Source organism: Stylophora pistillata, chromosome 13 (assembly GCF_964205215.1).
Source record: "Stylophora pistillata chromosome 13, jaStyPist1.2, whole genome shotgun sequence".
Lineage (NCBI taxonomy): Eukaryota > Metazoa > Cnidaria > Anthozoa > Scleractinia > Pocilloporidae > Stylophora > Stylophora pistillata.
In genome coordinates, this window is record NC_142531.1 from 21,871,112 (window position 1) to 21,885,870 (window position 14,759).

A 14,759-nucleotide genomic window follows, 5' to 3' on the forward strand; every position below is an offset into this window, starting at 1 on the left:
TCTCGGCAAAACAACAACGTGAAATAACCAAATTTTAGGTTTTCTCGAGAACGTGAGCGCATGACGGTTAATTTTTCTTTCTTTTTCCTTACTTTCACGCTGTTCGTAATGATATAGTCCCTGAATAGTTCGCCAGCATTTTCCAAGTGAAACACATCGGAATAACCTCGAAAGAGTTACAAAAACGAAAAGTTAGACTTCGACACGACGTTTTCGTTGCCGTCGCCGTCGTCGTTGCTAAAGCTCCCTAATATCAACACCCAACCGAAGATGCAAGTTCAGTCGGTGCGCAAAAAATGCTGGATAGACGGAGAAGGTAGGTCTTATCTCCCATTGTGTATTCAGAGAAGGAACTTTTCGAGCGAGCGACACAAATTTGAAACGAAGTTCGAACGATTGTTTTGTTGTCATGGATATCATGTTACCGAGCACAGCAACAACAACAACAACTTTATTTGCACCCTGAATTAAATTAAATTTACATCACAAAAAAGTAATAAAACAAATAAAATAAAGTGCATGGCTGCCCAAAATTACCACCAGGCTAGTAGAATTGAGCAGCTATTCTTAGGATTTTAAATGCTGTAATGACTAAAGGTGTCAGGTACTTAAGACTAAGTAACACATACAACAAACATAGAAACACACAAACAAAAACTAGTTACAAGTTAAAAATACAAGCTATCGAAAATAAGCAAGAAAATACAGTATAAATAGGCAGATTAACTAACGGAAGAAAGAAAATGTATAGTATAATTAAGTCAGTTAGTAACTTGCAAGAATACTTGATTTTAACTTTTTCTTAAATTGTTTAAGTGATAGAAGCTTAATGTCATCACTGATTGCATTCCAAACCTTAGCGCCTTGATATCTAATATTAAAAATACCTAAATATTCTAAAGGTAAGCCTTGTATTATAATTATGGGTTTCTTTTACTGAAGTGAAGTGGGAAGAAGTTGGTTTTTAAATTTGTACATAAAAACCGCAAAGTGAACAGTTACTTCATCAAATAAATTGATAACATTTAAATCTTTGAAAAGTGGGCTTGTATGCTCTAAGAAGCCAGAGAAAGTTATGATTCTAATGGCTTTCTTTTGCAATACAAGCACGTGCTGTTAACACGCATGCGAATTTCCGTTTGTCGACTGCTTTCCTATCGAAGTTGATTAGCGCTCTAAAAGCAGTATTACTTTGTAATTCACAGGAATAAAGGAGTGGACTCTACGCAATCTTTGCAACACCTCAGACCAAAAAGCTCTGCTCGTGTGAAATTCGTTTCGTGGTCCGCATTTGACGGAGGCCGCATAAGAAACGGTTCCTTCAGAACACCATAACGGCTCTTTTCAGAGCCACCCTGGTTCTTTTCAGAACCACCAGATCTAAAACACTCAATGACCAACAGTTCGTCCTTTTCTCGTCTTTTTAACTGTAAGTCCTGCTAAAAGTGTTATCTTAAGATTTTGTTGCGCAAAAATACTTGGCTATAAGACACACCCTAATCTCAGCACTACCTTACCACCCGAAGACGGAATTTTCTTGAAAAAACCGTGCGCCTTATAACCGAGACACTACGGGGTATAGGGATTTTAACAATTACTGTAGGGGTGAGAATAAATCTCATAGCATCCTAAAGTTGGCATAATAAAACTGCTCAGAATTTGATAACTTCATTGAAAGCAAACATGCTTTATCATCATTTACGTGGTAATTAAACCTTGAACAAGTTAAGAATTCAGAATAACTCATAATTTTGTGACTATTGTAAGGCCTGACCCAACTGGTAAGATATTAACTACTACTCGAGCATCTTTCACTATTTTCTTGTTCAACGCGTGCATGTGGACGGCAATTCTTTTGTATATTGACTGAAAGTGGAACTTATACAGCTCTATGGAATCTCTCTGGTAGTCGAGTGGTTCAACCTCTGATGTTTTGCCATCCTTGTTGATATTTGGATCACACACATAACCTTCCCATAACGTCTGAATGAGGGATAAAACATTTTTAACGAAATCATTTAAACATCTGTAGTTTTTTATCGTTTACAAGAACGGTAATTATCGTTTGTCTTTCGATTCACGGAGTCATTTCCGACGTGAATCGGTACTTTTTAACTCCTCACTGCTTCTTTCCAAGAGATAGGACGACCAGTTGAGCTTAATTTTAAGATACACAATTTTCCGCTGTGATTGGTTAGTTTTCAACAGCTCTGATTGGCACATAGTAATCTTGTAAAATAAATTGGTCTAAATTACACATCAGATAATTCAGAGAACGAATTTTCGCCCACTGCGCTTAAGATTATGACTCACATAAGCAATTTTAGCACTTTAATTACGATAGAGCGTTTTCACAGATCGAGTTTTTCCCCATTAAATTCTCTTTCCGCGAAAGCTCACCTTAGACAAACTCAAGCACGTTTATCAATCGTTACATAGTCTATCCCGGCCGATCACAAAGATTTGCGTTCAAATGTGATTGAAACTTTACTCGTGTAAAAGAAAAAAAAAAAAAAAACAACCTAAGCGAGAGCTGGACATTAAGACGAATAAAGAATATATCAGAGTTCCTTGCTGTAAGGTATGTACCTCTATACCATGCACAGTTAAACCATACTTACATCATCAAGTAAAATAATTCCTCCCTGGCGTACAAGTTCCATGCATTTATCGTAATACACAGGATAGTTCCACTTATCTGCGTCGATGTAAACCATGTCAAAAGTTCCAGTTTCGCCGTTGGCAATTAATTCATCTAAAGAAAAGACAACCAAAAGAAGGAAGAGTCGAGGGAAAAAGGAGAGAAAAAGTAAAAAGGCGGAATAGACCCTTCTATGAAGGAGAGAGTTTGCTCGACGTCTCCTCAGTTTCCGGTCCACCAATTTTGACATTTGTCATGCACATTTTAGGTTTATACACGGAGAACTAGAACAAAAAACCGATCCTAACGTCCTAGGGGTTAAATTCAATTGGATTCAAACACCAAACTTTCTATACACCTGTCTAATACTGACTCGGACATAATAAGCTTCTGAGAACTCGAAGCTAATTGATAAGTACGTTACTAGTGTTCTGCATAGGGAGTTTTTTAAAGGTGGTTAGATATGACCACACCCTAAATGCGTCGCTTCAACTATTGATGTAGTCTGGAACTTACCGAGAGCCCGGGCTGCGTCCTTTATAATAGACCTAATTTTGTGGGTAACTCCAGCCTGTGAAACGGTAATAAAATCTTAGTTCATTGAATCAATCGTGATAATCATGACAAAATCCTCGAAACTTATTTTATTTATTTATTTATTTATTTATAAGCAATATTTAAACAGGCAGGTCCAATTCAGCTAATGCTGGTTTAAATGGAGGCCTGTGTAGAAACCCACCCATTCCACCCCAGGGGAGGACATCCATCACACAGTGATCTCGTGCGTGGGAAATTAACGTCTCCTACCCCTAACCCTGCAGGAGACGGAACCTCCATTTATTCGTCCCTACCCGAGAAGACTAGAATATCTAACCATTTCTTGATGTTATAGAAAGGTAGCATATTCTTCTCAGCTATTTTAAGACCTTGAGTGTTGGTTCGGTCGGGGCTCGAACCCTGGACCTCCCGCACAACAGTCCAGCGGTCTATCCATTGAGCTAACCGGGAGGCGGTCAACTGATTGGCTTGTGACTGTGAATGTGACTAAAATACCTACATTGTCTGCACGATTAGTATTTTTTTGGGGACTCATGTGCTTTGAGAACTATTTCCCTTCGACATTTGCGTTCAAAGTTTTTACTCGAATCTCTCACAAAACTTGCGAACAATAAGTTTCACACGCGATTTTCTCTCTCAAAAAATGTCTTCATTTTGATCCAAAAAACGATTAAAATTCATGGCTCAGACAGTTCCAATAAACTTAAGGTGAGAACATAGGTTGAGATTGCTTGTAATTTAAACCTCAAAAACGAATAGAAAATCACCGATCCTTTTGTAAAGTAAAAACAACTACAACAAAAACAAAGAAAAACAAACTAAAAGCACGTCAGATCCTACCTTTTCCCAGATTGGGCGGCCTGTGGACACCCAGTCCTCTTTGAAGTCTATTGTTACCATTTGACCGTCTTCGGGTAAAACAAGTGCAATACTGAGTGAAGTTGTGCCAGCGAACGTTCCTGCGTGTGAAAAAGTAACAGTTCACTTTTTCTAAGCACTGGCCTGACTAATATCAGTCTGTTCTAGCAAACAGAGTGAAATAATCGAACGGTGCAAGAGTATCAGTAGGATGATAACGAAGCGGTTTGGGACGAGCCAAAGATACCTCGTTTTTTCATTCCTCCACTACTACAGAGCCGTTTATTATTGCATTTTATTTTACAAAATGAACTCCTGGGGAAAAATAGCTCTCCCACATTCCACAAAACGTGATTCCAAAGCTGCCATCAATGGCTGCTTCTACCGGCACGTTTGGAAGAGGGTCTCGATGGGTTTTTGCAACGCTATCCTTCAGCGTAATTATACAACCTCTAGTTCTTTTCAATGCTATGAAGATTGTAGTCTAGATTGTTAGTAACCACATGCATTCCTAGACTGCCTATTTTTATTTCATTCTATCATCGACTCGTGCTTGTCAACACTTATACACAGTGGAAGACAGCCTCTAAGAAATGAAAGATACAAATCATTTCTTATATAAGAATCAATAAAGTTGTTAATTTTTTTCTGTTTTTCTGTAAGGATCTAGAGTGAATTATTTTCTCTACTCCTTTCAAATTGAAAAGTTATTTCAGCTTTAAGGATAATTTACAAGTAAAGTGATAATTTTGGAATTATTTTCATTTAAATCCAACATCAAACATACCCACTTCAAGAACCTTTTTTGCTCCAATCGCTTTAGCCAACTGAGTTATAAAGCTTGTTTGGTCGGCCTCCGTCGTCTTAGGTGAGAATTCCTCCAGCTTCTCGCAAATTACCTTAAATCAAACAAACAATAGGTTTGTAAAATGGCATACCGCTGGACGTGCGGAATGTCGGGAATTATACGGACAGTAACATAAATTACAGACTCCAGTTGTTCAAAGAATGGATAAGAATATCCATTGGGTAAATTTATATCCGCTAGATAGCGCAGTACGTTTTGTTTCGTTTTGAATATTCTCTCGGTCAAGATGATTATTAATTCATTCAAGGAAAAATCGTGAAATCACTAAACTGAAACCTGCGCTGTATAGCGATTTACCTGTTGTCTGCCCTTTGGACAACTAGGTCCAGGTCGTTACGAGTCGTGTCTATGTGAGCTGAGGCAGGCTAAAACTTCTCTTTATGAAGATAATTATTGATTTATTCGAAACAAAATCGTGAAATCACAAAATTGTTATTTAGCTAAAGTTTTCTCCACACGTCATGTGCTAAATAGATTTTTAGTGTCATTTCGTACGGTGGCCCATAGGGGCAAAACACAACTCAGTTTCTTTTCTGATACACAACAATCTTTTCGAGAACACAACAATCTTTGCGAGAACAAAACAATCTTTTCGAGAACACAGCAATCTTTTCGAGAACAAAACAATCTTTTCGAAAACACAACAAAATTTTCCAGAACACTAAAATCTTTTTCAGAACACAACGAAAATTCCTGATACACAACAATCATTTTGAAAATACAATGAAATTTTCTGATAAACAAACGCAAACTAAAACACAACAAAATTAAGTGAAACAGAACAAAATTTCAAAGTACTGGTAACTAACCCTGACGCTAAAAGCGACGGAAACCTGGGACTGGCGAACATAATTTCATATTACTTTACAAGGGGATATACGTATGAAGCTATCACTGAGTTTTTAGCGAAGTTTCATGGCATTACGATGTGTGTACGAACATTGAAAAATAGGTTGAGGCAATTGAACTTAAGGAGAAGATTGCCATCTTTTGATATAGATGTTTTCCGAGAACAAATCAATGTAAAATGGGGTTGACAGACCTACACGACTCCCCAGCGCGTGTTTTGAGTAGCCTGTTCAAAGGTTGGCCCCACTGAGTATGTCTTTGGGCGACCGTCCTCTTGTAAGATACGAGAAACGGTTTTTGTATATTTCGTTCAGTAGTGGTTGTGTTTCTATTAAATGCCAGTGTCTCATGAGAATTTGCTTTTGGTTTGGCACTGATGGTTGGTATTGTGAAACAAAAGGCAAGATTCGTTGGTTCGTCTTTTGTTTCTGTTGAAGAGCTAATTTCCAGTTTTTTAATTCACTTCCGAGAGGGTTGTGCTAATGAGGTCCTCTGGGTAGCCTCTCTTTAGCAAATGCGCTTCATTTGTAATTTTCTCCTCGAATATTGTTTGAGAGGAGTTTTTTCTTAGAAGTCTAAGGGTCTCCCCTTTTATGAAGTCTCTTTCAATTCCTTGTGGGTGACAGGAACTATAGTGTGTAGAGCGAAGGGCCCCTGTGACCAGAGCCAGTCCCAGGTTGCGGTCGCTTTTAGCGTCAGGGTTAGTTACCAGTACTTTGAAATTTTGCTGTGTTTCCGGCTTAATTGTTGTGTTTTCACTTAACTTGTGTTTTAGTTTGCGTTTGTGTATCGGAAAATTTTATTGTATTTTCAAAAATATCGTTGTGTATCAGGAGTTTTCGTTGTGTTCTGAAAAAGATTTTAGTGCTTTGGAAAATTTTGTTGTGTTCTCGAAAAGATTGTTTTGTTCTCGCAAAGATTGTTGTGTTCAGAAGAGATTGTTGTGTTTCAGAAAAGATTGTTGTGTTTCAGAAAAGATTGTTGTGTTTCAGAAAAGATTGTTGTGTTCCAGAAAAGATTGTGAGTTGTGGTTTGCCTCTATGGGCCACCGTAATTTTGGGAGGCATAAAACTGATCGAACTTTCCGCGAAATTCTTCTGCCAAATTAAATGTTGTTTAATTTTTCCAAGGTGCTGCTATGGTGCCTGGGAATGTTCGCTAATTTATTCAAACCCTCGCCGTTGGAGTGCCAGAGAGCCTCGTAGCGCAATCTCCTTTCCTAAGCTCTCCGGATGTCTCCGTGAAAAGAGATGATAATAGCAACAACTACGTATTGTTATGGGGGCCCAAACTGGTCAAAATGAGGTTAATAATTGTTTTCGTATTTTAAATAATTATATGTACTTGAAAAGATAATTTTTCGTGGTGGAAAATTTAATTATATGTAGTGTTCATTATAATTATTTTTATCTAATTGTTGTATTTATTTTTACGAGTGTGTCAATTATTTATTTCTCTTTGACAATTAATTAAGGCAAATCCCACAATGCAGTGCGCAGGATTAAAAGTCCCATCAGCCATTGCATACCACCTTTTCAAAATGGCGGAAGAGGGTCGGAAGGACAAGAAGGACGAAGAGATAAAAAAAATCGCAGAATCTGCAATTGAAAACATAACAAAAATTGCAAATATCGTCCAAGGACGGGCTACAACGTCTAACGCTTTGTCAGAGCTGCAAAGAAGATTTCCAACAACTTCAGGACGGACAGCAGCAAGCTCGATCAACACAGGCACAAACAGAGCACGTGCTTTTCGCAGTCGATCTACACCATATTCCAATCGCAATCCTGGGCGACCACACGGCTCATCTACTGTAACTAAAGATGTTATTGTTATAGAGTATGGAAAAGATAGAATTCCGAGCAAATCGGAAAAAGTTGAGCTTGAAAAGTCTGGAAGGATTATTTGTGGATTTGAACTCTCTCGTGAGTGGACGGCTGTTCAACTGGAAAAAGAGTTATCTTATCTTTTAAAAGGCTCAAGCATGGACGGATTTTCTTTTGAAATAATGAAAAACTGTTCAGGTACTTTAGTAAAGCCAAACATTCCACTTGGAAAGAGAATAGACTCAAAACTACTATTGAAGTCCATTGCTCCATCTGGAGGTATATACATTCGCTTGCTAGCTGATTTGCCAAGCGACGACGATGATGACTTTCTTTCATTATCCTCATTTGAATCTCCAACCACTAGAAGTATTACAAGTCTCAATAGCACTCAATCTTTGAACCCCTCTGCAACATCTACAAGCGCTATAACACCAAGTGCATCACCAGCTGCAAACATAACAACATCTACTGCTAATGCAAGCATTGCAGAGGTGGATCTTACTGATGAAAAACCAGAAATCAGTAATGCTTCAAAAGAGCAAGATGCTGTTCCAGTGCATACTTATCAGGCAAATCCAGTTGAATGTCCTTTTAACATAGACTCAATCATCGACTCAGCCAAGAATCAAGATCTGTTGGAACCAGTAGAGGTATTAAGGTTTTTACAAGAACATATCATTCAAGGTAGAAAGCTGGATATAGTTTCTGTAGAAGAACCTACTGATGGAGAGACCAACTTTATTAATGTAAACAGGGACACAGCTCTTATTTCAACTTTCAGTGAACTAGAGTTTATAGAGAATTACAGGTTTACATTCAAGGTGGGATTTACTGGTGAAGATGTCGTAGATCTTGGAGGACCAAGGAGAGAATGGTTAAGAATAGTATGCAGAGAAATCAAGGAAAAGTATTTTGACCGAGGACTACGACGATATCTTGCTAAAGATTATTTTAATGTTGGAATCATGTTGGCTTTAACCCTGCTACAAAATGGTCCCATGCCTGCATTTATTGAAGAGGAAATACTAAATGATGTCTTAACATCTAGTCCACAAAGCAGTAATCCTTGCATTGCTGAAGTGCAAGCTGGGCTAGAAAAGCTAGGCATGCTGTCAGCACTACAGAAGCTGCCTATGCTCCACTATCTCTTGAGACCAAACAGTCAACACCCAATTACTGTGCCAAAGTTGCTGGGATTGCTTAAGCCAAAATACAGTGAGCAAGGAAGCAATGCTCTGAAACATGAGAAAGAACTTTATCAACTTTTTGTGAGGTTTCTTAGAGAAGTTGCTAGTGGTCTTAGGTCATGTGGAAATGAAAAACTTCAGCTGAGCCATATTTTGACTTTTGTAACAGGTTCAGCTGAAGAGCCTATTCTTGGGTTTGCATTGGATCCATCAATAGAGTTTGTAAAGACTGATCTTGGAGATGGATTTACACCAACAGCCCACACGTGCAGTAACATTTTGAGTATTCCTGTGGCTTCAAGTGTCAACCCTTTGCCAAGTCAGGAGAAGTTATTTGAAATTTATGACCTTGCATTCTCCCAATCATATTTCGGTAGTATGTAAGTATGTCCTGTTATTTCAGTAGTGCTCAAATGCCTACCAGTGTGTTTGCAAGGACTGTTTATTATTGTTGCAGTTGGTGTTATAGTAACATATTTACATATTTATTATTGTTGCAGTTCATAGTTAACCTAGTAATTTTGGTTGTTTTGTCAATGACTTTTTAGAAGTATATTTGGCTCAATAATGATAGAGTGTCTTTACATAATCTACATATAAACTTTTGTGTCATTGATGTGTAGAGAGCATAGAGGTTTATACAACAAAAATTAACACAAAACAAGTAATGTATGATTATCACTTACATCACAGCTCTTTTGGCATGTTTGTTACAGTTCAATGTTGTTATTGTTGGCATAAGACTTGCTACAAATAATTGGTCAAGTTAAGTAGAGTGGATGCTAAAAAATGTGTATCAAAATATAACATTTAGTTTTACGTTTGTCTTCCAGTTTTCTAACTTGTAAAATATTTGGAAGGTTTGGGTTTTTATTACCCAAGTGATGTTGGCATCCACTGTATTTTAACAACCTTTATTTTGTTTCAATTCTTAATGCATTAAAAATTGAAACTTTATTTTGTGGAGAAATAAAATTTGTTTGAGATTGCTTTTGCCTCTTTTTTGTCCATGGGAATGGATTATGAGAATAGATTGATAATGCCTTTCTATAAGGTAACCATTTCACAAATGGGACTAATGATTACACATAAACTTAAATATTGATTGAGACTATATACTTTTGGTTTTGGGCTTCCTGTGGTAACAAAAAAAGATGACTTTACCACAGAAGCCCAAAAACCACCAAACCTAAAATATCTAAGTAAAAGAACATCTGCTCTGTACGTTAACGCTATGAAGTCAGCCATTGAACTCACATTGTCCAATGCTATATTGAATAACTAAATAAATGTTTGCTGGGTGGGTGGAGAAAAGTTGCATGAAATTTCAAGTATTGTTTGTCGTCCATGTCTTTCTTATAAGAACCTGTTTAAATACATGTTCTTATTCATGATATTTTACTATACAAAATTAAAGATTGCACCACAGAAATTAAGTGAGGAGTCAAAACCATGTTATAATAATGTATGCTATGGGCTAGAGCTCATTAAAGAATAGACAAACTGAACACAATGGTTGTAAATGTCTATACCACAGTTATTGTCATCTTGCAATGGGCATGGCAAACAATTAAGATGACCATCTGACAAATTTACTGATGGCGGAACAATATTCACTTGATAGTCTTCATCTTCCACTAAATATCCATTTTCTGGATCCAAACCAAACTCATCAATCTCTGAAGGTGATAAGGCTGTGTGCCTGTGACGAATCCGCGCCACAAAGGTGGGTGCCCCCTAACACAAACAAAACACAGAACATAAACGAGCCCGAGAACACACGCCACAATACAACTAAACGTAGGCCTAGAGATATTTATTATGCTAATTACAACAATAAAGCGACTAACAATAACGATAGTCCAATGATCTAATTAATTTACAGGAATACGCTAACTTAAACTACAGTACACTAAAACTATTTACAAGATTATTACTATTAAGATAAAGAAAAGGTTTTTTTTTTTTAGTTCAGTTCGGTTGGGTTTCACCTTACGCCCGCGTCCGTGTTCTTCTCTTGTCCACAAATCACCACGCTCCACCAACAAACGACTGACAAACCAAATTCACAATTCACAAACCGAACTCACGTTTAACCCAGCTAAACGTAGAAGTTTCCAACCTCACGTAATTCGGTCTTCGCTCAGATCTTTCTTGACTCAGTTGTCTTCACTGGCTTACTGTCTAACAGAAGATAATCTTCTCCTTTTCCTTCAAGTTCTGCGCTTTAATTTCTTCGGCCAGCTTCTCGGCACACATGTGCTCCCCGACAAATGGATCTTTTGTCGTGTAAAGGAACGGTTTTGCTGAATGACTCTTCAGTGATTAAAACGTGCTCTGATCCGAACGAGTCTTGGTAACTTTCAAACCTTCACCGCCGGTGACCTTCTCTCAAAACAAAACCACACCGTACCAAACCACCCAAATCCTTAAATACACATGGACGCAAGGTGTCCGAAAAGAATGAAGAAAACTATTTGATATACACAATAAAGGTTAATTACACAACAGTTTACACAAGTGAAGAATAAAAATTACGTAACAGATACAAATAATCACGAACTACACTGATCCTAAGAGAATAAAAAAAATAATTTACATTTAATAAATAAATTCCTAACACTTCCATGACAGTGCCCTGAATGCATATTTTCTAGCATCCCTCTCTCCCACATCTGTAAAGGTGACTGGTTTTTCTCAGTAGAAACAGGATGGTGGTTCATTTGGTCAACAAATTCTTTCAATGACTTATTTATTCTAGCTAGATATACATAGTGGAGACAAAATAGATGTACATCATCAAGAATGTTAAGAAGTCCCTCTTCTTCCATTGTTTCGAATATTCTTGAATAGAATGCCAGAACCCCAGAATATATATCACGATGAGTTCTCTCCACCCTTGAATTGTGAACTGAAGATCCTGTTATTATACTTCCTCTGCTTTCACCTCGGTTTTGAATCATGTATTGTCCAACATAATAGTTCTCCATTCCATAATCAGATCGTACACGAGATGGAAGGCCCCATTGTTCAACCCCTTTTTCAAACAAAGACAAGACTGTGTCTGCTTTATTGTTATTGCAACAGCAAACATATATAAGCAGCCTTGTTTTACCATCTATACACACATGAGTTACAAGTTTATATCTAATAAGCTTATGACCAGAGTCAATGTGCCAAAGACTATTGGGAGTTGGTACCCAGTATTTTCTGCGATGTATTGTCATTCGCCATCTCAGACTTGTACCTACGGGGTCTAACCTGTGTAAGCAATCTGTTACTCGCCACCTTTGGACATGTAGGCCTCTACTTCGTAGTGCACCAATAAAACGCCTTCGGCCTATATTTGGAGTAACAGGGCCCTCACTTGCGTTGCCAGTGATACTTAAGTATATTTGGTCTAGCTCATCATCTGTTATATTTGAAAATCCTTCAAATACATCTCCAAGTCCAAACTCTCTGCGCCTTCTTTGAATTGTAGAAATACTAACTTGAAGCATGTTGGCTATCTTTGTCCAGGAAAAAAATAATGATCGTAAGTGTTCAAGCTGTTCTTTAGTGATGTCGTATTTCTTCCTTCCGAGTCCAGAAACATGAGGAACAAATGGGGCTGAATAACTATCCTCGTTACTTTCATTCGACTGCATTGTCGCATCTCTAAGAATTAGAACTATACTCCCAATGTCATTACTTAAATTAGTCAACGGTTCTTTCAGAGTTTCTCCTGGAAGGCCTGTGGGATTGGGGTCGCCTCGTTCGATGTCACGTTGCAACAAAGACAAAGTACCATTAGCTTCAATCAACTGCTGACGAACTTCAACCAATTCTTCATTTGTAATTTGTATATCAGAGCTAAGAAAAATCTTCAATATCCCCTTTAAATTCTGCAGAAAACTAGAAAATCCACTTTCATTTCTCTCTCGTAACACTCTCCTTCTGTTCGCCATTTTGAAATGCCTATAAGCTGGTTTGCAATGGCTGATGGGACTTTTAATCCTGCGCACTGCATTGTGGGATTTGCCTTAATTAATTGTCAAAGAGAAATAAATAATTGACACACTCGTAAAAATAAATACAACAATTAGATAAAAATAATTATAATGAACACTACATATAATTAAATTTTCCACCACGAAAAATTATCTTTTCAAGTACATATAATTATTTAAAATACGAAAATAATTATTAACCTCATTTTGACCAGTTTGGGCCCCCATATATTGTTATTATTATTTTTATTATTATTATTATTATTTTTATTATTATTATTATTATTTATTTTTTTAATCATGGATTAGTAAAGTGCGTTCGATGTAGCCCGTGAATCACAGTTCTGATTTGTAGTAACTCATTTCGTTCGATCAAATGGTGGTAATTTACCAACACATCTCGGCCCATGGCATCCACACCGATATAAGCCAACCCGTGGGACTTCACCTAACCAGTTACACTAAGATGACGCCCAAACCTCCAAATCGCACAGCGATATAAGAATAGTATGCGTTCTCCTATCTTCGACCGCAATCACATGAACGCTGCTTGAGTAACCATCACGATCACAATGCCGGAATGACCGACAGAAGACAAAACACGCCCCTCACTGAACCATAAGAAACATTAACAAAGTTCAATACTAACCCTCCTCAATTCAGTCACTGTGGGATGCTCTGGAGAGGAGTATTTAGCGACATATCCTAGAAAAGTTCTCAATCCTTCCGTCTTCTTGTGCTTTCTCCCAGGCCTTTGAATGTAGTCGTCTGCATATCGGCGCGAACCGTGGAGCTTACCAAGCATATAGCCGATAGCAAGCGAAGAGCACACTGTGGCTCCGATCAGGACTGTGTTACTATTCATGGCTTCTAACTAGTGATCGCTGCTGTGTAAAGAACTTGAAAATAAACACCTTCATTTATGTTGGTGCGAAGTAGGTAATGTGCCCGTATGTGTCACTGACCTTTACTGTATGAAGCAATGGGCATTATAATAAATTAAGTTTAAATATCACGCGGTACATGTACTCCAGGGATCCGGTCAGACAAGTTCTCTCGCATCACGCAAGCGACGAATTGGATTGATAAATCATTTTTCTGACGACGAAGAGTTGGAATGGCTGGGGAATATTGATCCAAGTTTATTAGATAAATCGAACAACGAAAAGCAGTTATACGACATTGAAATTTCATTATTTATTGAAGAAAATAGAACAGCAATACGACAACGCGTCAATTCCGTTCCGCTTCGTATACGTCTGTCACGCACTCCCGTAAATAGATATCCGCGAAATTCGCTCGCACTGAAATAAAAATTTGGCGTGTTGGATAATAAATAACGTATTAGAAGTTTTGGTGTGTGGTATCGCTGAGCACTTTTACTCGTTATTTGTATTTTGACTCGCCCTACGGGTTCGTCAAAGACGGCACAACTCGTTAAAAATACTTAGCGGTACTACACAACAAAATGTTTAATAAGATACATATATGTATATGTATATATATATAGAGAGAGAGAGAGAGAGAGAGGAATTAAACTTGGTGTCCGTGAAACAGTGCTCGATACAAATAGTACAGCGGGTATAATGTGTGGTAGTCGGAAAAACAACTACATATACATCCCTACAGACCTGTTTCGTGGTTGCCCACTCATCAGGGGACTTAAAATTTTTTTCCGACTACCACACATTATATATATATATAAATAGAACAAATGTTTGAAAAGAAAATTTGCCCTGAGAGGGACTTGAGCCCACGTCCCCCCGTTACTAGTCAGGCGTGATTACCACTACACTATCAGAACAACCATGCAGGCATCCCGGCAATCAAAGATGTGATTTACGTGATCGGAGACGTGGTCTCCCGGGAAACTTAATTTTCAAGATGACAGGGTAGGGGAAGCCCATAGCCCCATATGAAACCCAACTAAGGATCTATTAAAGATACACGACCGAAGTCAACTTAGCTCAGGGCAAATTT

At 37.8% G+C, this 14,759-nt stretch overlaps 1 protein-coding gene across 1 annotated transcript; it reads right to left on the bottom strand.

Annotated features, from left to right (window-relative positions):
• Positions 1 to 1,596: 1,596 nt before the first annotated feature.
• On the bottom strand, positions 1,597 to 13,732 carry LOC111342787 (putative caffeoyl-CoA O-methyltransferase 1). Its single transcript, XM_022949903.2, has 6 exons — positions 13,429 to 13,732; positions 4,845 to 4,956; positions 4,040 to 4,158; positions 3,158 to 3,212; positions 2,622 to 2,755; positions 1,597 to 1,983 (listed from the first exon to the last, which is right to left on the bottom strand). Exons 1-6 carry the CDS (start codon positions 13,642 to 13,644, stop codon positions 1,744 to 1,746), a joined length of 876 nt encoding a protein of 291 aa, XP_022805638.2. The 5' UTR covers positions 13,645 to 13,732; the 3' UTR covers positions 1,597 to 1,743.
• Positions 13,733 to 14,759: the final 1,027 nt, after the last annotated feature.

Coding starts and splice junctions, on each gene's coding strand:
- LOC111342787 (XM_022949903.2), bottom strand. CDS start 13,644: ATGAATAGTAACACAGTCCTGATCGGAGCCACAGTGTGCTCTTCGCTT. Junction 4,957..13,428: donor CAGTGACTGAATTGAGGAGG/GTTAGTATTGAA, acceptor GTTTGATTTAAG/GTAATTTGCGAGAAGCTGGA. Junction 3,213..4,039: donor GCCGCCCAATCTGGGAAAAG/GTAGGATCTGAC, acceptor ACCGTTTCACAG/GCTGGAGTTACCCACAAAAT.